At 44.7% G+C, this 24,743-nt stretch overlaps 1 protein-coding gene across 1 annotated transcript in view; it reads left to right on the top strand.

Moving 5' to 3' along the window:
- The window catches only part of ATG7 (autophagy related 7), a 239,995-nt gene that overhangs the window by 5,530 nt on the left and 209,722 nt on the right, over window positions 1-24,743 (top strand). The window contains exons 2-6 of the mRNA XM_081247220.1: window positions 10,770-10,942; window positions 11,419-11,473; window positions 18,373-18,490; window positions 20,343-20,420; window positions 23,807-23,923. Coding sequence (XP_081103346.1) covers window positions 10,783-10,942; window positions 11,419-11,473; window positions 18,373-18,490; window positions 20,343-20,420; window positions 23,807-23,923 — 528 coding nt within the window. The 5' untranslated portion in view covers window positions 10,770-10,782. The remainder of the gene's footprint in view (window positions 1-10,769; window positions 10,943-11,418; window positions 11,474-18,372; window positions 18,491-20,342; window positions 20,421-23,806; window positions 23,924-24,743) is intronic.

Genomic DNA, 24,743 nt, shown 5'->3' with positions numbered 1-24,743 from the left:
GGCCAGATCTAAGAGGGTTCCATTTAGATCATAGGCGTCATGGGTGTGTTTTGTAGTGACAGTTTTCTGGCAGGCAAGGGTAAAGATATCTTGAGCTAACTTAATCGATATATTAAACAACAATTTTCTCAGAAGAGGAGGTAAAATGTCTTGAGGAAGGTGTGTAATTTTCTTATTGTACAAAGATGCCACGTGAACCAGAATGGACTATATGACACCTTTCCTGGGAACAGATTCTCTGTCCAGTGGGCTGTAGAATCCATCTATGTTCTCATCTTTGGAAATCAAATATTTTGAAAATCTGAAATCAAGTGTTTGCTTGGCCCAGTTTTTCAGCACCTCTCATTTTCCAGGACTCCTTAAAGATCACCAGAAATGAAAACCATAAAGACTGTTACTCAGAAACAAGCCTTCATACTTCAGCCAGCTTTTAGGAAACCATCATGGATTTTAGTTGTGGGTTGACCTAAGGGCTCCTTAGCGATTCAGGTGAATCCAGGTGGCTGTCCCTCACGTACAGAATGGAACAAGGTGACGCTGTTGGTTGGTGAACGTAACACAGAGGACTCAAAAGTGGGCACAGTGTTCTCCATCTCCCGTGTATGATCTCCTCTCTCCTCCTGCCCATGTTTTTCTCAGCTTTCACTCTCACTCTCTCATAGGCTTGCCACAGCCCACAGTACTGGCATCCAGGGTATCCATGCTCAAAACCTGAGCCTGAATGAGACAGCAGATTGTATGTGAAGCAGAGGGAAAACAAAAGAAGAACAACTCCCAGACGTAACTATTGAGAATGAAGGTTACAGTTTGAGCCGGTGGAGGCGATCGCCAGTCCTCTGGTTGACCTCCTGAAGAAGCGAATAAAGTGGATCCTGTTGGGGCAGAGGTGGCCCACGGGGGTGAGGGCGACAACCCGTCCATAAGAGCAGTTATCCTGCCTGCTCATATCAGTTGTTACCACCTAATAGCACAGTCCCCAGAAAAGCCATTTTGGGTGACTTGGTGTCTTGCAGAGGCATCAGTTTAGCTCAGGGGCATCTTGACTCTAATGAAGGTTTTAAAAAGAATGGAGGCTTCTGTACCCAGCTGGTTCCCCTGTAGGAGTCCTGGGTTTTCATCTTCTGGTAAAGCCTACTTTCTCTTTTATGTTTGGAACTTTCCCCCCCTCCTTTTGGAAGGGAAGGCTTTTTAAACCTCCTTCTTTAGCAGCCTTGCACATTATTTCCAAAACTCCTGAAGTTGCGAGAACATCATTGCCCCACAAAACGGGCATTGGCTCTGCATGCCAGAGGAGCCCTCTCCCCTCTCCTGGAGATGTCCACCGCCTTTTTACCCATCAGCAGCTAAGAACATATTCTGTTTGTCAGTGGGACTTGGTCATGTGGTTTGGTGCTTATTTTAATGACTGCCAGAGCTCGCAGCCCCACAGCTGGGAAAATGAGAACAGAAGTCTGTTCTACGTGCTCCATTTTGGCCCAAAGATGGTACTTGAGGGCCAAATCATGGTTATTCTGGCACTTCTGCTACGTCAATGGCCCCATGCAGCCTCGGAGAAGTTGGACACAGAGTGCTCCTGACCCCTTAGCACTTGCTCCTCTGGACTTCCCCTGGATGACCTATAGCAGGAGGTCATCCTGAGGTTTTAATTAAACCTCTGCTGTGTCTGCAGTGCTCTTGTGAGGGAGGGAAGACTTATAAGAGGGCTGCTTGAGGCAGAGGGCGTTTTCGTGATGAGCGTGGGGAAGGGCGACCATGTTCTCAGGCACTGTTGGCTGATGGTGGGGTGAGGGAGGGCGAGGTGACAGAGACTAAGAGCAGCTGCTGTGTGTTGACTGCTGACTGTAAGCCAGGCACCGGAACAGGTGTGTCACACACTTTCTCATTCAGCCCTCCCAACAACCTCGTGGTTTTGGTATGATTATCCTCATCTTACAGAAGAGGAAATGGAGCCACAGGGGATGAAGTTACCTGCCCAAGGCTACTCAGCCAGGGAGAGGTGGAGTTGGAACTCAAAGGTGGGTTTATCTGACTGAAGACCAGGCTCCCAACTATCTTAGCTTTTAGCATGGTTTTCTCTGAATGGTTCAGAGCTCCTCTGCCCTCCCAAAGCAAACAAACAAAACCCCAAGAAGGCACACATGAAAAATTATAGTGAGAGATGTTTTGGATAGTCGGGCTGGTCTTTTTCTCTCTTCTCCCCACCAAGGGTCTAGTGTGCCTAAAGACAGGTTTGTTTGTTTTTTAATCTCTATGATTGTTGCTTATTTTCTACCAATTTTACTTCTTCCTTTCCAAAAGTCCTATACTGGCTTGATATTTGCTGTGTCCAACCCTATAGGTGCCCGCAGAGGGAAAACGGTTGGGCAGACTCACTCTAGGAAGCACTTATGCTCCAGTTAATTTTATAAGCAGCAAAACCAAAATACTTTTATCTTCAGCATCTTTAATAAGAAAATGCCAGAAAATTTATGGAAATGATATTTCATTTCCACTCCTCATTCCGAGCAATGAATTTCTTTTCCACAAAGCTAGATTTAAATAGGTCATCTGTTAACTGTTGAATGAGAAAGGAAGGTTCTTTGTGGGATTGGTATAGCTTGAATATGGGATCTTCTGGGGTTTTTTGTTCAGGTATAGCATACATATAGTAAAGTACACTGATTGTAAATATGTAGCTCATGGATTTTTATATATGCACATGGTTTGTAACCACTGCCCAGCTTGAGGTATATAGAATAGTTCCAGCTACCCTGGAGGCTTCCTCATGCCTCCTCCCAGTCAATAGCCCCACGCCACCCTGTCATTACTATTGTAACTTCGATCACATTGATTGGTTTTCCCTGTTGAATATAGAATAAGCTGGGTCTGTGCAGGCGCATCTTCATAGTTTATTTTATTACATCTTCAAACTTACAGAAACCTTACAAGAATAAGTCAAAGACCTTCCATATACCCTTCTCCCGGGGACTTCATTCCAATTTTATCCTGGTAACATCTTTCATAGCAGACAGTCAAAGCAGGATCATGAATTGCCCCCCGTTGTCAAGTCTTTCTAATCCCTGGGACAGTTGCTTAGTCTTCCCCTGACTTTTAAGACCTTGACACTTTTGAAGTTTATAAGCCAGTCCCAGTCATTTTGTAGAATGTTTTTCAGTTTGGGTTTATCTTGTGTTCCCTCCTGACTAGACCCAGGTCCACTGTTTTCAGCTGAATACCATACATGCTATGTTCTTTTCATTGCCTTCTATCAGATGGCACACAGTGTCTGTTGGTTCCATCACTGCTGGTGTTAACTTTGATCCCCCTTCATGAAGATGCTGTCTGCCACATTTTGTCACTTTAGAGTCACTTTTTCTTTTTTGTAGTTAATTGTGTGTGTGTGTGTGAAGAGATACTTTGACTGTGAGTGTAGCTTTTAACTTACATAGCCATGGGAAACCTTTCAGGGAGACTTATTCTTTACTACTTTTATTTATTTTTATTTTTATTTTTGGCCGCACTGCAAGGCATGCAGGATCTTAGTTCCCCAACCAGGGATTGAACCTGTGCCCCCTGCAGGGGAAGCATGGAGTCTTAACCACTGGACCGCCAGGGAATTCCCTTCTTTACTACTTTTATATTTGGTTGAGTACAGTTTCATTTAAATTGATTTGTATGGAACTAGAACAAAAAAATTTATGATTTGTATGGAAACACAAAAGACCCCAAATAGCCAAAGCAATCTTGAGAAAGAAAAATGGAGCTGGAGGAATCAGACTCCCTGACTTCAAACTATACTACAAAGCTACAGTAATCAAGATAGTATGGTACTGGCACAAAAACAGAAATATAGATCAATGGAACAGGATAGAAAGCCCAGAGAGAAACCCATGCACCTATGGTCACCTAATCTATGACAAAGGAAGCAAAAATGTACAATGGAGAAAAGACAGCCTCTTTAATAAGTGGTGCTGGGAAAACTGGACAGCTACATGTAAAAGAATGAAATTAGAACACTTCCTAACAGCATACACAAAAATAAACTCAAAATGGATTAAAGACCTAAATGTTAAGACCAGACACTGTAAAACTCTTAGAGGAAAACATAGGCAGAACACTCTTTGGCATAAATCACAGCAACATCTTTTTTGACTCACCTCCTAGAGTAATGAAAATTAAAACAAAAATAAACGAACGGGACCTAATGAAACTTCAAAGCTTTTGCACAGCAAAGGAAGCCATAAACAAGATGAAATGACAACCGTCAGAATGGGAGAAAATATTTGCAAACGAAGCAACTGACAAAGGATTAATCTCTGAAATATACAAACAGCTCATACAGCTCAATATAAAAAAAAAAAACAACCCAATCAAAAAATGGGCAGAAGACCTAAATTGACATTTCTCCAAAGAAGACATACAGATGGCCAACAAACACATGAAAAGATGCTCAACATCACTAATAGAGAAATGCAAGTCAAAACTACAATGAGGTATCACCTCACACTGGTCAGAATGGCCATCATCAAAAAATCTACAAACAAAAAATGCTGGAGAGGGTGTGGAGAAAAGGGAACCCTCATACACTGTTGGTGTGAATGTAAATTGATACAGCCACTATGGAAAACTGTATGGAGGTTCCTTGAAAAACTAAAAATAGAACTACCATATGACCCAACAATCCCACTACTGGGCATATACTCAGAGAAAACCATAATTCAAAAAACCACATGCACCCCAATGTTCACAACAGCACTGTTTACAATAGCCAGGTTGTGGAAGCAACCTAAATGTCCATCGACAGATGAGTGGATAAAGATGTGGTACATAATACAGTGGAATATTACTCAGCCATAAAAAGGAGTCAAATTGGGTCATTTGCAGAGACGTGGATGAATCTAGAGAGTGTCATACAGGGTGAAGTAAGTCAGAAAGAGAAAAGCAGATATCGTATAATAACACATCTGTGCGGAATCCAGAAAAATGATATAGATGATCTTATTTGCAAAGCAGAAGTAGAGACATAGATGTAGAGAACAAATGTATGGATACCAAGGGGGAAAGGGTGGGGAGGGAGGAATTGGGAGACTGGGATTGACATATATACATTATTGATACTGTGTATAAAATAGACAACTGATGGGAACATACTGTATAGCACTGGGAACTCTACCTAATGCACCGTGGTAACCTAAATGGGAGGGAAGTCCAAAAGGATAGGGATATCTGTATGTGTATGGCTGGTTCATTTTGTTGTGCAGTGGAGGCTAACACAACATTGTAAAGCAACCATACTCCAATAAAAATTAATTTAAAAAATTGATTTGTATGTGCATATTTCCTGTCATCTGAGATCTTAATCCTGAAAAAGTCATAGGTTTAGAGACCCTCTGTGTCACATGGCGTATCTCCATATGTTCTTCATGACTTTTTTACTCCAATCTCCATCTTTCATGGTAATAAGCCTGGAGTTTGTCCTCCCAATCACGGAAGCCTGGGTTCTTTCTTTTGTTTCTCTTGGGGAAGGTACCCATAAAAAGTTTCCAGAATTCATCTTAGTAACATTTGAGAGCCACTCTGAAAGGGACTAGGATATATCGAGAGGAATGTGAACCAGGGTCTGTGTTTATGGAATTTACAGTCAGGTTGATGGAGGCAGGCAGGTACGCAGAGTTGAACGATACTCACTGTCCAGGTGGCCGGGGGAGTGGAAGTGGTTAACTGTGGCTGACGGGAGGCGCAGGACAGGAGTAAAGAGTGAGCGGCAGCTCTGGGAAGGCTTTCTAGAGCAGGTCACCTCTGTGCTGGGATTTGGAGAGCGCCAGGCAGTCACGGGGGCCGGGGGCGCCTTTCAGACAGGGTTGCAGAGGCAAGACAGCAGGTGAGTTAGCGGAGCACAAAGCAGCTCGATGTTTCTGCGGCATCAGGTCAACGGTGAGGAGGGGCAGGTCCCCCAGGGCAGCACTAGAGAAGTTGGGAGGCGGTAGCAGGGGCCCAGGAGAAAGTGTGAAGGAAACCGCCAGGGGGGCGGCCATGCGCCTGCCTGGGAGGTGGAGTGCTGCGGCTGCGAGCTTTCGCACGTGATGAGCTTCGGGAAATGCCGAATGAGCTTCGTCTTGGCTTAGTGACGCTCACATCTGTGTGAGAGTTCTGTGGAGACCACATTTGCCGGTCCATCAAGACGGATTTGTGTCATAGATGGCAGACGTGGCCTCGAAATCCGGTCTTACAGTCTGCTTCACCCTCAGTAGCCCTTGCAGATCTCTACTGCCCTCTGAAAAGATTCTGCCAAAGAGGTCAGTCTCCCTAGAAACAAAATACATTATTGACACCTTCCAAGAATCAAAAAAACAGCAGGCTTCAAAGATCTTCTAGTCCAAGGTCGGCAAATATGGCCCTGCTCAAGGCCTTTTTTTGTGCAGTCCATGAGCTAAGAATGTCTTTTTCACTTTTTTTAAGAGTGAAAGAAAGAAGAAAATATGACAAACTGTTTTGGCCTGCAGTGCCTAAAATGTTTACTAGTTGGCCCTTTTCAGAAAAAGCTTGCCAACCACTGTTCTCATCGACTGCCTGATACAGTAATCCTCTCTGCAGTATTACTTGGCAAATGATTGCCTAATATATGCTTGAACACTTCCACTGATGGAAAATTCATCATCTCTTTGGTCAGTCTACTTCCTATTTGGACAGGCCATTAGTAGTTTTTAAACTCTGCTGAAATCTTGTCTCACTGTAGCATCCATTCTTTGGCCCTTTTTGGGAGAAGAAAGCTATTTCATGTCAACATTTAGTGAACTAATCTATTCTAGGCACTGCGCTAAGTGCTGAACACAGATCAATAAGACAAGGTTCTTGCATCAGGGTTTCCCAGGTGTTATTTCTTGAAACCAAAGTGGTTGAGCTCGTCATCTTATATCTGTCATTCCCTCTCTGCTTGCCATTGGGTTAGGGCTTTTTTTTTTCATTATTTTACTTATTTCTGTATTATTATTTCACATAGACAGTATAAAATTCAAAAGGCAAAAAGGTTATACAATGAAAATAAGTCTCTCCACAGCCCGGTCTCCTGACCCCAGAGCTTCTTTCCTGGGAGGCAACCACTGTTACACATTTCCTGTAGGGATTTGATGGTAAAGAACAGCACTAACACAAGGGTTAGGTCCATTTCGACAGGAACTTCTGATAAGTAACATACAGTGGCATTTTTTTTTTTTTTGAGCTCTTGCTTGTTTAAGTTGCCGAACGTGACTTAGTTTTATTTCCCTGAAAGCCTGAAATTTATAAGTTTGGGTGGTAGACGCAGCCCCAGAAGGTTTATGTTGCTTTACATCCATCTGCTATTTCAGTTAAACCCTAACTGGATATTTTGGTTACTGCTGGGTTTCTTCTACTGCTGCGGTTCTTGTTCATTACAATTTCAAATCCTCAGAGACTTTCCTCTTTCATCAGAAGTGACACAATCCCGTCTTGTGTAACACTTGGGTTTCACATCCTGAATACAACGTTGAAGTGTGATAGAAATAATCTTTTAGTTTTCTAAGCTAAGCAGAGGCCTCGAGTTTCATCTGCACTGTTCAGGGTTATATGGGCAAGCCTTACTTTTCAGGACACAGGTAATGTTTTGATCTAGGTTAGTTACACACGGATGACTTTGCACCTGAGACTCACTTCCTCTTCCACCAGAATTCCTTTCTGATCATTACTTCTTAAGTCTTCCCTTCTAATTTAAGGAAGATGGCAGTGTGACATAGATGTATAGGTTCCTAAGTGATACCTTTATACTGAGTATCCTATTTAGATGTTTCCAGCAGATTCCTAATCACTTGTTGCTGCTGTTGCTTAAGACCTTTCCGTTGCCTTAACCAGTCAGGCAACACTTTAGCAGCTGGACACCAACCACATCCTCTTGTGAAATAGGCTCTTGGGTTCTGTTCAGAATTTCTCGAAGACCAAACATGTCAGAAAATGAAGGATATGCCTCTTATGCAAATTTTTTTCTTGGAATGCCCGTCCATTTTCTTCTGTGGTACTCCTGAGTCACTTTTTCCTAGCTGCTGAATAGAAAAATGGAATAGAATTTTCTCTTTTGTCACTGGCACTGGTAAAATTCCATCTTGGTGACCTTAGCAGGTCATCAAAATGATGAGGAGTTACTGTTGACTTCTAAGACTAAGTTGTGAATGATTGAAGTGTGTAGGGGCCTGATGACCCATCCCACGGAGGATTTCAGAGTCGATCCATTTGTACCACTGCCTGCTGCTCTGTTGATTCTTATCTCTCTGAACCTCAGTTTCTTCTTCTGTGAAATTGGAACTGTCTCCTCTTAGGGCTTCGGGGAGGAGAAAATTCAGGCGCACACCCCTGCTGCAGTGCCTGCTCCTGGCCAATACTCAGTAGCTGCCACCTTCATCTCAGTGCCAGAGGACTGTTTACAGTTGAGCCTCTAGCATTTAGTGATTTATTGGATGTGAGAGAGAGAAAAATTGAAGATGACTTTGAGGGTTCTTCGTGGCTGTATGGTGGTACTATCTAGTAAACTAGGACGTATAGGAAAATGGGCCGAATTTTAGTGAAAGGTACGTTCAGTTTTGGGTTTGTCAAACTCGAGATATCTGTGAGAAATTCACATCCTGACTTTGGAAGACACTTAAATATATGGTTGGAGGTTAGCACTAGAAATACAGTCCTGGGATTCATTGGCATATAGATGGAAATGGATGTGGAAAATGAATAATTTTGCTTTGGGGAAAGTTTATAGACTGAGGAGAGGGCTGAGCATGGGAACTTTCAAAAACCAACAGTAGAAGGAAAATGCTAGCTGTGTTGTGGAGGAAGAGAGGAGAAAGCAACAATGGAGGCCCACTAAACCAAGCAGGAGGCTGTTAGGGTGTTCTAGTCCGGCGTTTCTCAAAGTGTGGTCCCTGGGTCATCTGCATGAGGGTCTCTTTCTCCACTGGGCTCTGAAGCCACAGTACGTAGGATTCACAAACTTTTCTGGGGCCTATGAACCCAGGAGTGACCCAAAAAGATGAACATTTTGAGAGTGCAAAATTATAAAGATCCTTTTGAACAAAAGCCAGAAATTATTTAATATGGGACGAGGGTTCATTTAAATATGTTTGAAATGATTTAGAGGTGGAGACTCCAAAAGTAAGAGTGACAGTGGCCTGAAGGCTTCAAGACAGCGTCAAACTCGAATCAGAATCACCCTGGGGCCCTAGTCCCGGCCACCCTCACCGTCCTTTCTCCCCCGCCCCCCAGCAGGTGGAGCCCAGACATCTTTTTTTTTCTTAATTTATTTATTTAATTTATTTATTTTTGGCTGTGTTGGGTCTTCATTGTTGCGCATGGGCTTTCTCTAGTTGCAGCGAGCGGAGGCTACTCTTCGTTGCGGTGCGTGACCTTCTCATTGCGGTGACTTCTCTTGTTGCGGAACACGGGCTCTAGGCACACGGGCTTCAGTAGTTGTGGCTCACAGGTTCAGTAGTTGTGGCTCGCGGGCCCTGGAGTGCAGGCTCAGTAGTTGCGGCACACCGGCTTAGTTGCTCTGCAGCATGTGGGATCTTCCCAGACTAGGGCTTGAACCCATATCCCCTGTGTTGGCAGGCGGATTCTTAACCACTGCGTCACCAGGGAAGTCCAGCATCTTCATTTTTTAATGATCCCTCAAGGTGGTGAGAGTTTGAAAACACTCAGTCGGGCCTTGTCTGGTGCGTGATGCCACAAATCCATACTGAAGCAGCAGAGGGTTTAAGGACAGCCACGTGCCCAGCCGCTTCGCAGAGGCTTTCGCCCTGCTCTGACCCACACTTGGCTCCTCTTTCTTGGTTTTTAGTGTGTTTATGTAGTGCTCACTTTGCATTTTACCATATCGTCACCATTGGACCAAAGCTCCTTGTCTCTAATTCCAATATCTAACAAGTTTAGAAAACTGAAAGGGGTTTAATTACCTTGGCACAAAACTCTGAGTAGATGTGAACTGTCTGTGGTTTTTTTTTTTTGGATTTATCTGTCTGTTGTGACTCTTCATACATTCTACTGCAGAAATATTCATCTGTCTTGCGGCAGTTGGGCAGGATGGAAAGCGACCTCATCAACTTGTTCTTTTGGAACTGCGAAGCTCCTCTAGTGTTGTGCTTCTCCCCCTGGGGTCTGTGTACCCCTGAGAGTGTGCAGGCCATGTAGGGAGTTACAGTGTACACATGACTGATTGCCAGGACAGTCAAATTTAGATTTGAGGGGGAGAATGAAATAGTAAAATATATATGGTAGGGTAAAATGCAAGTTTTCTGCATTTGAAAGACAAAACATGAGATTTCGAAGAAATTCTGGTACTGTGGTTAGAGTGGGGGAAACTTCTTCATCCTCCTCAGCTGGGGTACTCAAGCACTACCTCACTCAGAATCCAAACAGTTTGCATGGCTGTGATGCCAACTGGCTGGACCTCAGGTTTTGTGCTTGTAAAGTTCCCTAGGACAACACAGGTTGGCAGAAACTTCTGAGACTATGACCGTGTCGAAGAAGGAATAACACTAGTGCATCAGTCAGACCGACTTTAATGAGAAAGGGAGAGGCACCAAAATGAAGGCCAGGAAGTTCAGTTGTGTCATAAGGAGACTAAACTTGGCAACAAAGCCAGATTCCTCAGGTTGATTTCCAAAGTTGTGTCTTCAGGCAGCCCATCTACCTCTCATTACTTTCTGTTTGTTTGTTTTGATTAAGCCCATGATTACAAATGTCGTTTCTCACCATGTTTTGTGCATTGTTGCTGTGTTCTGTTTTGGTTTTAGCAGGCAGTAAATAATGGCAGCAGTTATGGGGGATCCCGGACTCTCCAAATTGCAGTTTGCCCCCTTCAGCAGTGCCTTGGATGTTGGATTCTGGCATGAGTTGACGCAGAAGAAGCTGAATGAGTATCGGTTGGATGAAGCTCCCAAGGACATTAAGGGTTATTACTACAATGGTAGGCGATGGGGAACTCCATCTTTTGCCCTCTTCTGTTACCTTCTCTGCCCAGTATAGGGTCAGCTTTCCTTCAGGAAGGGATGTCCTTGACTTTTATAGTTAATACTATTCACTGGTTTCCATTTTACTTCCTGACTTTTGACCCAAGTTCACTTTCACTTCTTTTCTCCTATGGGGAAAAGAAAGGGAGAACCTAATTCATTAATCCAAAGAATTAATACCGATTACTTAGTATTGCTGGGGGATGGGATTGGAAATATTTTTCCCAGTGAGTCTTTTTTTGTATTCTTGGCAAATTCCTTGAATTCATGAAATCTGTCATCTTCTGCTATGTCCCTGTTTAGTTTGGGTGACCAGGTATTGGATGGGGCATTTTGGGCTCAACCAAAAGAGCAAAATTACTCACAAACGTTTTTGTTATAAATGCCACTATTACTGACTCGTAATTGACTATTTGATAATGCTTCTGTCCAGGTGATTCTGCGGGGCTGCCAGCTCGCTTAACATTGGAGTTCAGTGCTTTTGACATGTGAGTATTTTTTGCTCAAAATCTAAAATAAAGAACACTGTTTTTTGCAAGGAATGAGTGTTCTTAACCTATATCGTAGGTGGGCCACGTGGGGCACTACAGAAGCTTCCAGTGAGCAGGGCCAGCTTCTCATGATTCTTTTGTACCTCCCGTGGCACAGAGACAAGTGCTAGAGGCTTAGGACTATCTGATTCATTTTTTCAGCAGATATTTATTGCAGCCTATTAGGTACATCAATGAATACGTATTAGGCTACTTTTGTATACAAGTCACTGTGCAAGGCATGGTAGGAATATACAAAGAAACATGACATATGCCCTCAAAGGGATTTTTTTGACTAGTTGGGAGCCGTGGGGAGTTGCTGGAGAGAAGAGAGACATTTATTGACTTAATCATCGACTTATTTTCCATACATAATCCTTTCAGACCTGTCTGGTGTGGTTCTTCTCTCTTTTACGGATGAGGAAACCATGGGTTCAAAGGTAAAATGACTTGCCCAAGGTTACACGTGGCTAAATTTAGGAAGCAAGGGTAAGAGAGAAATACACTGTATTTCTGAAGTTGCAGTCTGAGTAGCCAGGGGCATTTTGCTGTCTTCTGTAGACACTGAGAAACCAGGAGGGAGATACAGTTTGGGCAGGAGGTGAGTTTGTTGTAGAACACGTTGAGTTTGAGATAACAGCATCCAGTAGAAATGTCCAGGGGGCACTGGCGTCCAGGAGGCAGGGTCATCCACGTAGAGGTCCTGAGGCTGTAAGAGGGGAAGAGACTGTAGCATAAGAAGAGCGAAGGGCTGGAAGAGTGAATGGACCTGATTAGGGTGGGCAAGGGGACACAGAACTTACCAAAGAGATGGGACTTGTCAGAGAAGTAGAACCACAGAAGGTGTTCTCAGGAAGGGAAGAGAGAGTCAACAGCATCAGAAGCAGAAGCATCAGAGTTCAGTGCTAGGGTTGCTGGAATTGTTGATTGGGCTGTTTGAGAAAGTAAATTCTGCACAAAAGGGTGGAGCAGAAACCATGCTGAGAGGCTTTAGGATAAGTGAGAGTTGAAGGGTTAAAGGTTTCAGGGAGGGAGGGCAGCTTTTTCCTGCTCCTGCGTGTGTCAGCTGTGTCAGGGTAGGGGGTCTGGGGAAAGTGAAGAGGTGTTTGCTAGGTACCGCCTGAACATGGCGGTAGTCAAAGGTTAGGGCATCTCAAATAAAGTCTCCCTAGAATTAGAAAATAAAAATCCCTTCAAAAGTCAATACATTTTTTGCCTCTATCACAATCAAATTGTGAAATTGAATTGTATAACATGAATTGAAAATGATGTTAGTCTTTATATCTTTAAAAGGTATGTGTTGATGTTTCTTGTTCCCTTCAGAGCTTTCTTGCTCCATAATAAATCCTTGTGATCGCTTCTGAAAACAAATTAAATCTTAGTTGTCTCTCTCCTGTGTTGGCAAAGACTAACTTACTTTTGGAGCAATTACCAGATAATGAGGAAAATATATTCATTGTACAGCCTTTAATTATCTGGAGCTGGTAGAGGGGCAATAGCAGCAGTGCAGTCTGCTACATTAATCTGGAGAGGCCAGCGTTTATTGCAAGCTACCCTCGCTCCTGTCTATTCTGATACTAGACTGAAAGTTGTTATTTTCTGAGTTTTAATAATTTTATTCTTTGGCACAATTAATTATAGAAAAATGAAGTTCACAAAAGTTAGGTTTGATCTTGTTTCAAAGTCCAAGCATCTTAAGCTTTAGCAATCCAGAAATTTTAGTTGAAGGAGGTAAGAAAATCTGTGATCCTGCAGCTATGGCTTTCACACAAATTGCTCTGTTTTCCTGGTCATAATATGTGATTTGGCTTTTGAATACTCGTGTGAGGCTCCGTGGTACGCACTGGGGGAGATGAGCAAGAATAAGACATAGGAACCCTGGATTGGAAGCTTGAAGGCCTGGTATCTGCAGCTGATTAACTGTGTTACCTGGAATAAGTCCTTTTCGTTTTCTCAGCTTCAGTTTCCTCATCTGTAGCTCCCAGCTTCTAATATTCCTTGCAGTTTTAAAAGTTTGTGATTTTTCTGGGTCCCCTTTTCTTAGGATGATTGGTGCTGTGATTCAAATGTTTGTGTTCTTCAAAAATGCATATGTGGGCTTCCCTGGTGGCGCAGTGGTTGAGAGTCCGCCTGCTGATGCAGGGGACACGGGTTCGTGCCCCGGTCCGGGGGGATCCCACATGCTGTGGAGCGGCTGGGCCCGTGAGCCATGGCCACTGAGCCTGCGGAGCCTGTGCTCCGCAACGGGAGAGGCCACAACAGTGAGAGGCCTGCGTACCGCAAAAAAAAAAAAAAAAAAAAGCATATGTTGAAAAGCCAGTGCCCCGGGTTATCATCTGAGGAAGTGGGGCTTTGGGAGGTGGTGAGGGCATGAGGGCAGGGCTCTCGTGAATGGGATTAGTGTCCTTCTAACAGAGGCCCTGGAGAGCTAGCTCTCCCCCTCCACCCTGCAAGGCTGTAATTGGAAGCAGGCAGTCTGCAACGGGAAGAGGATCTTCACCAGAACCTGACTGTGCAGACCCCTTGTCTTGGACTTGCAGCTTCCAGAACTGTGAGGGATAAATGTCTAATGTTTAGTAGCCACCCAGTCTGTGGTGTCGTGTTAACAGCCACTCAGGCAGACCAAGACAGTTAGGAAGTTTAATAAAGACACTTGGGCTCCTCAGGAGAAACGAGGTTTTTGTATCCAAATTATTTTTATTATTATTGTTCTTTCTTTGCTTTTATTGCTCAACATTTGCATGGGTTTGTAGGGAAAATCTTTATGAACTTATTCATCCAACACCGAATGCTTCTTGTATGCAGGATGTGTAGGTGTTAGGAATGAAAAGGCTTAAGAAATGGGGAACTCTAGAGGAGCTCTGGATGGAGATAGAAGACAGGTATCGGCATTACAGTGAATGCAGTGCTGGAATAAACGTGGAGAGCTAATAGTCGTTTCAGAAATACTTATTGATTGCCTCCTCTGTGTCTTGATAATAGACTGTGATGGGCCCTGGACATACAGAGAAGAATAAGATACAGTCGAAGAGCTAATAGTCCTAGTACTCTTTTATAGGTGCCAAGTGTACCTCAGCTTTGCACAGGACCAGATAAATCTCTTTTACTCTGAGACCCTGGAAGCCTGATGGATCTCTGCCAGCAGTTAGCAACACAGGACCCCGTTCTCTCCATTGTTTTAAGTGAGTTATCAGTCAAGTAGTATTTTATCAGGCACCAGCCGTCTTGCACTGGAGGCTACTGTCTAGGGTAGGGCACACTGATGAACCAGACCCCACCACGTAATGGCCCAAACACAGAGGACGTCTCTTTCTTAGCCCTTAATAGTCCAGGGTGGGGGTCCAGTCTTCTTCCCTCTTACGGCTCCATCGTCCTGGAGGGCTTGCCTTTGTGTGTTGTTGAAAACTGAATTGTCACCTTCTGGTAGCAATAGATAGAGGTGGAGGAGAACCAGAGTGAAAATCAGAAGAGACACACCCACTGTCTTAAAGGCCCTCGCGGGGTGGGGCTGTGCATCACCCCCCTCAGATTCCATCAGGGAGAGCTCAAGGCCTCACCTTTCTCCCAGGGAAGACTGGGAGACATGGTGCTGAGCTACAAGCATCAGAGAATTATTTCTGTTGAAGGAAAGGAAAATAGATTTTGGTGGACAATCTGTATACAAATTTGAAGCTGGTAAAAAAAAAAATGTCCATTCCTTTGAGGAACATTTATCTATGTAGTCATAAGAAAGATTTTTCTTTTCTAAGCCTCAAGTTGGACTTAATAAGAGAAATAGAAGGCATAATGCCTGCCCTCAAAGAACTTAAGTAGTAGCTGAGGAAATAAGACTCAGATGCGAAATCGTCTGTGCAGGGCACAGGCTCCCTTATTCTCCGCTGTCTCGCTAGCACCTAACTCAGGTCTGACGTGTACTGGTTGCTCAGGTAGTTGCTAGAGTCAGTTGCACAAGCAGTCTGAGGCCCTGGCTGTCCAAACGGGATGTGGTGTGGTTGGTGGAAAGGCACCAATGGACTCTGTTGCAAGATGTGAGGGACAGAAATTCAGACACTGTTACTGAAAGCAGTAAGTAACGTAGTCGTGCCCCCAGACCGAGTGTGACTTAGGTTCCCAAAGCTCCCCACGGGCATGTGAAGCTGTGCACACGTAGCAAAGCTTTCTCCGGGTGTGAAAAGCGACCTCTGTGCTTCTTTTTGGGAATCTATTCCATCCCAGCCACTCCCACTGCCTGTCTGTCCTGGAGGCTCTGGCCACATGCCTGCCTTTGTCCAGGAGATTCCAGAACAGCCACGGTACTTTCCTGAGTTATCACTGTGAGACTGAGAGACATGAAGGCCAAATGTCCAGGGGGAACATCCCCAGGCAGGCCCAGGCTTCAGGCCTTTGTAGGATCCATTCTTTACCTGGTTAGTGTGTACATTTTTGAGAGTTCACTGTTGGCTTTAAGAGCTGGGGAAGATTTCTAATTCTGGTTTTTTAAAATAGCTTTATTGAGATACACTTCACACACCATAAAATTAACCCTTTTAAAATGTACAATTCAGCACTTCTTTGTATATTCATGAGGTTGTGCAGCCACCACCACTGTCTAATTCCAGAACATTTTCATCACCCCAAAGAGGAGCCCTGTACCCCTTAGCAGTCACTCTCCATTCCTCCCTTCTCCCTTTCCTCAGCGCTAGGCAACCATGAATCTACTTTCTGGCTTTATGGATTTGGCTGTTTTGGATATTTCATAGAAATGGAATCATAGGAAATTAAACTCATAAATATCCAGGATCAGGATTTGGACTAAATTCTGTAGTTTCCAAGTCTGGGGCTCTTTCCAGTCCTTATCTGAACCACCTCTTTGTAGAACGAGTGGAACTTGAACCTGGAGAAACTGCTAGAATGGCTTTCCCTCTCATTATCACTTCTTAAACTCTTTCCCTTGGCCATCTCCCCTGGTGGAACTTTAGTCATGAAAAACGCTTCTCCTTTGAAACTCAGCTTGTCCTCCGTAATTAACTCACACGAGGGCTCATGTCCTAGGAGTGTCACCCTCCTGGCAGCTGCTTGCCTTCTTGTGCTTTAGTTTCCTCCACTCTCAGAGCAAGGCTTTGGCCTGGCATTCGCACACCCGGGACATCTGGACTCTAGGAGGGAGGGAACCAGATTCGTCAGAGCATCCTTCCCTGTGTTTCAGCAGTCATTTCATAAAGCCACGTCTGAACATGGAGGGCCCAGTTTACCAACGGCTCTGCTTCCTCCTTCTTCCCTCTAGGCTTAATCTTGTCCCTTTGTGATGTCTTTTTCTCCTCAAGACTATCCTTGATGTCCTTATCTCACCTGGATGAAGAATATTCTTCTGTTGGAGTAGACTGGTGACAAACAGCCTGTGATCCGCTCACTCATCAGCTCCCGAAGGAAGGCTCTGGCCTTTGGAAGTTACTTCTCTCCCAGGACCTAGCATTGGGTGGCACCTCCACACCTGTTGCACCCCTCCACACCTGTTCTAGGTTTAGATCTCTCCTTGCAGCACTCCCCACCTCCCAACCCAATTTTACTCAGACTCCAAAGGAAGAAACACTGAGTCTTTTAAACTGTGCAGCTACCATCAGTGTAATCAGTAAAAATGCATCCTCTCTGCAGTAGTTGCGACCACAGTATTCAACTACTAATGAAACGAGCACTGCTTTCATTTAACATCTGTAGCCTCTGAAACACAAGTTAATCATTTTAGAGATGAGACCAGGCTTTTCCACATCTGAGTTTGTGTTCAGAATCATCTCATCCTTCTCCTCCCCTGACCTTGATTACTCTGAGGCCTTCAGTGCAGAATGTGACACACATGTGGCACAACATGGCCACACAGGTGGCCCGGGTGCAGCGTGTCTGATTGCATTGTTTGGCTCCGACGCCCACGGGGCCGTGCCCCGCAGCAGCTCCATGCACAGCCTGTTTGTGGCAGGAGAGGGCATGGGGCAGGCAGAGGAGGGAGGCGTGCCCCTGCCCTCAAGGAGCTTACTGTCCTCAGGGTGGGTGTGTGAATGTTGGTCTTGAAAACACTCTAAAATAAATTATGCTTGTTACCAGAGAAAGGCAGGATGGATGGCTTCCTGGAAGAGGAGGGTTTGCAGCAGGGCGTTGACACCTGGGAGTGCTTGAGTGGGGAGTGGGCAACACAGTACCTTAGAGTCAACCAGTTCTGATTTGAGACCCCAGCTCTGCCTAGTATGTGACCTTAAGCAAGTTACTTAAACCTGAAGTCAGAGAACAAACTTCTGAGAACTGAAACCTTGTATAGTTCTTGGCACAGTAGAAGCACCATAAATCATGTTTCCCTTTCAGGTGAGAGATGGGAAAGAATTTTTTTAAATGGGAAAATAACTTATATTTGGGGGCAGTGGAAGAAGAGCATGCTGAGGGATTAGGGGAAGGGGAATATAGAGGCTTTGGGGGGTGGGGTATAGTGCCTGTTTTTACCTCTTAAGCAATGATATTCGTCTTTTTTTTTTTTTTTTTTTTTTTTTTTATGGTACGTGGGCCTCTCACTGTTGTGGCCTCTCCCGTTGCGGAGCACAGGCTCCGGACGCGCAGGCTCAGCAGCCATGGCTTACGGGCCCAGCCGCTCCGCGGCATGTGGGATCTTCCCGGACCGGGGCACGAACCCGTGTCCCCTGCATCGGCAGGCGGACTCTCAATCATTGCGCCACCAGGGAAGCCCAATATTCATCTTTTTCCAAAGAAATATGAAGCAGTCTTCTCTTTGCCCTGCAGAGCGCTGTCCTTGTCTCCCATTGTAGTCTGGTTTGTTTGTCAGTCCCTGGCTCTCTGAGTCCCAGCTGTGCCTGTTAACCGTGTTTCTCTGTATCCAGGAATGCTCCCACACCAGCCCGCTGCTGCCCGGCGGTTGGAACGCTGTATAACACCAACACACTCGAGGCTTTCAAGGCTGCAGATAAGAAGCTCCTTCTGGAACAAGCAGCAAACGAGGTTAGCTGGGAAACATGAGGTACCTGTCATATTTTCCATGGTCCCACAGGCATGATGCCCCTGATCGTGAGGTGCATGAGTCTGTTATGGAAGCTAGGATATAGCCAGTATTCAAGCGTAACTGTGGGCTTCTGCGTTGACAGGCAGGTCGGGGGAGACAGCGAGGCTCTCGCCTGGGGATGGGCTGGAAGGGCAGGGCAGGGTGTGAAAGCTCTGCTGCTGACCTCCAGTTAGCGTTCTGCAGCAGCCTGACCTCTCTCTGTGAGTTCTGTCCCTGTGTCTGAATGCGCTTGGGTTCTCTGTTCTTTGTGCCCCTTGAAGAGGCTTTCTAGTTCTAAGCACTCTAATGCTGTCATAGCTGATCATGTAGTCTCTCCTGTATCCTCAGGGCTGAATCTAAATGGCTCCGTCTCATTTACAAGGCTCCCTGTGGCCTGGCCTCTGTGGCCCTGTGGCCTTTCTGTCCTGTCCCTCTTGCCCTCGCTGTCTTTGATCCAATCATAGCAAATCACTTAGAATTCCTTCCTTCACCACTTTTTTGTTCTCTCCTCTCTCCTTGGGACATGATGTTCTCTGTGCCTGGAATGTCTTTCTTTTACTTCTTCACATCTGAGTTAGTGTGAGGAATAAATGAGGGGCAGTTTATCCCAGCCCCTCTAACACCCACTGAGTCGATGGTCTTCACATGAGTCTTAGAAAAGAGTCTGATTTATGTGAGGGTCGTGGTCAGAGAGGGAAGTCTCCTGCCTTTGGCCTGAGGAGGGAGTCCTTCCCGTCCCCTGGGTTGGGTGACCATGGTTGATTAACTTGGCTTGCGGCTCCTCAACTGCTCCTGGGCTCCTGATTTGGCTGCACATGTCAAAGGCCGACTCCAAAGAGGTGGGTCAGGTCTTAGGCCATCATCGAAAAAAGCACGTTGCTCCCCACAGGAATCCTACCCCCATCCCTCATCCGAGGCTCAGCCTCCCCCAACCCCCAGCAGTTCCCGGCCCACCCTGGTTTTTCAGAAGGGGGGCCTGCTCTCCTGTGGTCCAGCTCCTCCAAGGTTATTATTTCAATAGCAGGAACTTCTATTTCCTTGTTGCCCTCTTCCACTCACATGTGGGCATTGGCTCTTATTGACACAACTGTTTGTCTTGCTCCGTGACACAAAGTTTAGCAACTAATCTTCGCTACTAAAACATCTTGCAATCAGTAGCCGCTGACCAGGACCAGCTTCTGCTTCCAGTCACAGTCCATGCTGAGTATCCCTACTCTTGATTTTTTTTCCTCTTCAGGGAAAGATAATCCCAAATAAGACTTTTAAGAAATCCCTGTACATAGTTCAAATCACTGCCTCCGGAGCGCCTCCCTGGCTCCTTTCCCTCCCGTGTCCTTAGCCGAGGTCAGGGCTCCTCCCAGGAACTGTCCGTCCTCCTGTGAGGGCACCTACCTGCTGCCTAGTGGTGTACAGGCATTGACGTCTGGCTCTCTCACAGCCTGTTAGCTTCTAGAGGGTGGGGACTGTGTCTCCTATTGCTGTAGCCCCAATGTGCTTGCTCTGTAGTTGAGAATAAGTAAATATTTGTTGAAGGAAGTAACGAAGCCGTAAACAGGCTGGTTGCCTCCTCTGATGCTGAGCCCCACTGAGAGGAGGCTTCTGGGTTCTCTGACTTTCCTCAGTCTGTGCAGGGAGTGGGGCTGGGGGAGAGGCAGCGTGAAGGGGGCAGAGTGAGTGGTGACGCACGTCACCGCCCATGATGAGTGGTGCTGGGCCTGCGGGCAGGAAGGGCTTGCTGCCGGGCAGCTCCACGTGTGTCTGGGAGGGAGGAGGCCCTGGAGCCTGCCTTGATGCTTTTCCTTCTTCTGGCAGATCTGGGAATCCATCAGGTCGGGGGCTGCTCTTGACAACCCTGTCCTCCTCAGCAAGTTCCTCCTCTTGACATTTGCGGTAAGTCCACGGACTCGGCTGCATCTAGACTGCCGACTGCCCTGGCCAAGCCCAGTGTGCCAGTGGGGCAGTCTGCTCTCTTCTCCCTGAAGCTTTTCCCTTGTGTTAGTCAAGTCATGGCTGTTAAAGAAATGCTCTGTTAGTGGCCGGATGGTGCTGGCCCTTACCACTGATGCAAAATTAATTCATTCTTACTGATCGTACTGGTGGCTGTTGCCCGACTCTCATCATTTGGGATGTGACAAAGTCGGGTTCCAGACCACAGGTCATCATTGCTAATGTTCATCATTGCTAATGTCTTCGTTAAGTTCAGCGCCGCAGAGCTCAGTTGCTGGATCCATCGACACGAGGAACGGGTAACGACTCGGGGATCTTAGCCATTCCCAGGTGGCTTCTAGATGAGAGGTGATCACCCTACATAGCTTGTCCACACAACTGTTTTTTTAAGAAAGAAAAATATTTTATGCAAGTGAGACCTAATTAAAGTGAACCTTAAGGGCAGCCTTGAAGAGGAGAAAAAAATCACATTATGGTAACATCTGCTGCCTAGGGAAGCAGGGGAAGGATCTGGTCGTGGTGATGGGGAAAGTGGGAGGAAGGTAAGGGCTGATGGTAGGAGTACCAGCTACATGCACACGTGCACACACGTGTGTGTGTGTATATATATATATATCATATGTGTGTGTATCCATATATTTACATATGAAACTAATTTATCCTTTATAATTATGTTGACAATATAATATTCTGTCAAGTGTATGTTCTTTAGACTCGGGTATGTCTAGGTTGTTTTCAGTCTTCACTATTATAAAAAAATGTGACAGTGAACAACATCGGTCATGCTGATTTTCTTTTCCTCTTTATTTCTTTATAATACATTCTTTGCGGTGGGCATGTAAACGTACTGATGTTGACACGTATTAAGTGTGTTGGCTGTTTCACCCGAGCTTCATCCGTTTTGGATATTAACCCTCTTCCCTACATTTTTCTTCCTTTTTTCGTTTGCCAAGTTATAGGTCTTGCCTTCTTCATCCCCCACGAACTAGTCCTCCATTTCCTCCTCATGCTGCCTCTCTGATGTACCGCCCAAGGCAAAGGAGAGAGAGACAGGGTCCAAACTGGAAGCGATACCCCGGGGGGCCATCTACAAGGAGCACATTTTCCAACAAGTTAAAATGCTTTCTGTGTGATAGTGGGGAGATAGAAAAAGGTTCAAATTCTTCAGGAGATTACTAGGCCCAATTTGGCATTGATAATTTGTAAATTTGAGTAATTTTGTAAGCTCACTACTAGGATAAATATAAGCAGTGCTAATTAAAGACTTTTGGTTTTTTTACTTTAACATCAATACATTTTCTATACCAAGAATTCTAGTGAGTATAATCTAATTGACAATTTGCATTTAACTGAGAAAATACTTTTAGCTCCCACTTAAAGTTTTAAGGCATTTCCCAGAGTCATTATGTGCATTGGCCCTGTTGCCCTTTCTACTGAGCATTCTTAGCCTGACTTTAAAAATATTAAAAGTCTCTGTCTTAAAAAATCATCAGACACAAAGGGCTTTATGTTTAATGTAATCGAGATCCTTTGTATCCCCAAAAAATTCTAAGAAATTCAAGCCTTTTGACTTTTGAAGATGACTTGATGAAGCTTCTTAGAAACTGTGAAGTCCTTCATCTTGAATTGTTTAACCTTTTACTAAAGATCAATTATGACAAATCATTTAAATACAAGGAAGAGAGAATAATCTCTGGAGGTGTTTTCTGCTTTCCTTTCTACTCTTTTTAGGACTCAAAGGTACAGACACTTTATTAATTTCAGTTTTTCAGTTTGCTTTGCTGTTGTCAAAGGGAATTTGTTCTTAGTTGATCAATTAATGGGCAGGATTAAAGACTGTGGAAACTATAATTACTAGACTTTTTCATCTGGACACACGTTTATGTGTAAGTTTATATTTAAAAAGTCAACTAGTATGACTCCATTTACTTGAAAAGCCCAGAACAGGCAAATCCATAGAGACAGAAAACAGACTAGGAGTTTCCAGGGGATGAGAGTGAGGTGAATGAAATGTTTCTGTGAATGGTATTTCTAACTAATAAACCAATGGGGAGCTTCTACTGTTGGGGTTTCTTTTTGGGGTGATGCATATGTTCTGAAATTGGTGGGGATAGTGATACAACCTTGTCACTAGAGTAGAAAACCACTCGTACGCTTTAACATGGCGACTTTCATGGTAGGTGAATTATATCTCAATGAAAAGTCATCAACCAGCCATCCCCTCTTTATTCTTAGCAAGATTCGAGAGGAAATATTAAGTAGCCAAGTAAACTGCATAGTGCTCAGTGGTAACAGACTGGCGGGGAAGCTGTCAGATACCCACACAACCATGGGGTCCTCCCATGTGAGTGCCTCAGGCCACACCTGGTGTAGGAATTCAGAGGCGAGAGCATTTGACCTGAGTGGGAATGGCATCTAGAACAGCCTCACGGGTCACTGCCCCTGCATCACCTCCCCTGGTCAGGGGGCAGCCACATACACCCCTGAAGATGCGACCTCTTATATCATCGATGCTCCTTAGCTCATAGAAACTCTTCTGTGACTCATACAGCTAATCATATACTTACTTTATCTCTGCTCCCTGCAGAGACTGAGCTGCCCAAGGGCTAGACTGGGTTTTATTCATCTTCTTATTGTCAGAGTGTCTAACATTTTGCCTTGTACACAGCAAGTGCTTAGTCGTTGACTTGAATTTCACCAACGTGGCATTTCTGAAAACGGCATTATATTATCTCAGGCATATATAGGTTATGAATAGCACATTTTAATAACTTTAATAGCTTGCTTAGTTCATTCAGTTGTGAAAAGAGTGGTACCTGTTTGGAGGTCGTACCTCCCCAGCTGGCACCCTATGTACGTGTGGAACCGAGGACAGGAGCCTAAGTCCTGGAAGTAGAATTCTGCTCTCCTCTCTGCCACTTGGGATCTTTGTTTCGTTCAAGCTTTTTCACCCCTCTCTAAGCTTCAGTTTCCTGTCTATAAAATGGGACGATAACGGTTACCTCCCAGGGTGATTTTGTGTATTAAACAATGATGCCGACCGACAATGTCAGTTACTTACTGAATACTTCCTGTTAGCAAGTGGCCGATAGAATATATTATGTCTGTCATGATATATTAGTGTGTGGTGTGTGGGAATATTTTGGATGAACACAGAGTTTCCAAATCCTATCATGAGTTCTGCTGGAGATGAGAATTTCTGACAAGCTGGTTGTATCTTGCATGCATTAAATTTTTCTGTCTTACATAGCTACTGGGAAGTTAAATTAATTGGTGCATTTCAGTGTAACCATTGGCGCTGTTCTGATATGTTATATTGCTTCTTCTAGGATCTAAAGAAGTACCACTTCTACTATTGGTTTTGCTGCCCCGCTCTCTGCCTTCCAGAGAGTATACCCCTCATTCGGGGGCCAGTGGGCTTGGATCAAAGGTTCTCACCACCACAGGTATCAACAAATAAAACAAAATGCAGGTAAAACTGGGTTTAACGTGCATGAATAGTTTATCTAGCTCATTCTAAAGACATGCCGGCACTCGTCTGGATGAAGAGGTGGTTCCTGTGGAATCCTCCAAAGCTGGTACTGGAAGCAGACTTACTTGCACAATGTCTGTAAGCACGTTTTGAAGAGTGAGCAGCACTCCTCCAGGTTCTCAGCAACATTTGTTAAAATGCTAAAAGCCAATAGGGAGGAATTACGGAAACGTTTTGAAGGACTGCAGGAATTTGCCAAAGTGTGGTCTCCACTCTCAGTGTGGGGATCCTGAGGCAGTATACTTCGGGGGGAGGGTCTTTGAAACCAAATAGAAGATCTCCTCCTTCCTTTGTGCCAAGTTGCAGAGCTTCTACATTAAGAACAGTACATGCAGAGCTAGTCTTTGCAGTTGAAGAAAGATAGTAAGGTCATTAGAGATGGTTCCCAGAAAAGCAATGAAAATAATCAGGTTGGTAGAACACAGACCCTCACCCGCCAAATTCTGATTGTTGTTGAGGCAAAGATTGAGTGGCAAGGTGACTTGAATTCATGAAGCGCGACATTCGCTAAAACCCTGAATTCTGAAGCCAGGGAGCAGCCCTTATTAATTAAAAATAATAATAAGCTCAGTTACTAAGACAAGTCAAAGGTGGTGGTTTTGTGGAATTAATTTTCTAAGGAGAAACGTAAGTGGGAGAAAAAGAGTATTCCTGGGGATTGACTGGTGATGGATTTGAGGTTTCTTTTAATGGGGACAAAAATGTTCTCAAGTTATTGGGGTGATGGTTGCAAA

The sequence above is a fragment of the Mesoplodon bidens genome, assembly GCF_964165515.1.
Source record: "Mesoplodon bidens genome assembly, chromosome: 10".
Taxonomy (NCBI): domain Eukaryota; kingdom Metazoa; phylum Chordata; class Mammalia; order Artiodactyla; family Ziphiidae; genus Mesoplodon; species Mesoplodon bidens.
This window is presented reverse-complemented; position numbering and strand designations above follow the sequence as displayed.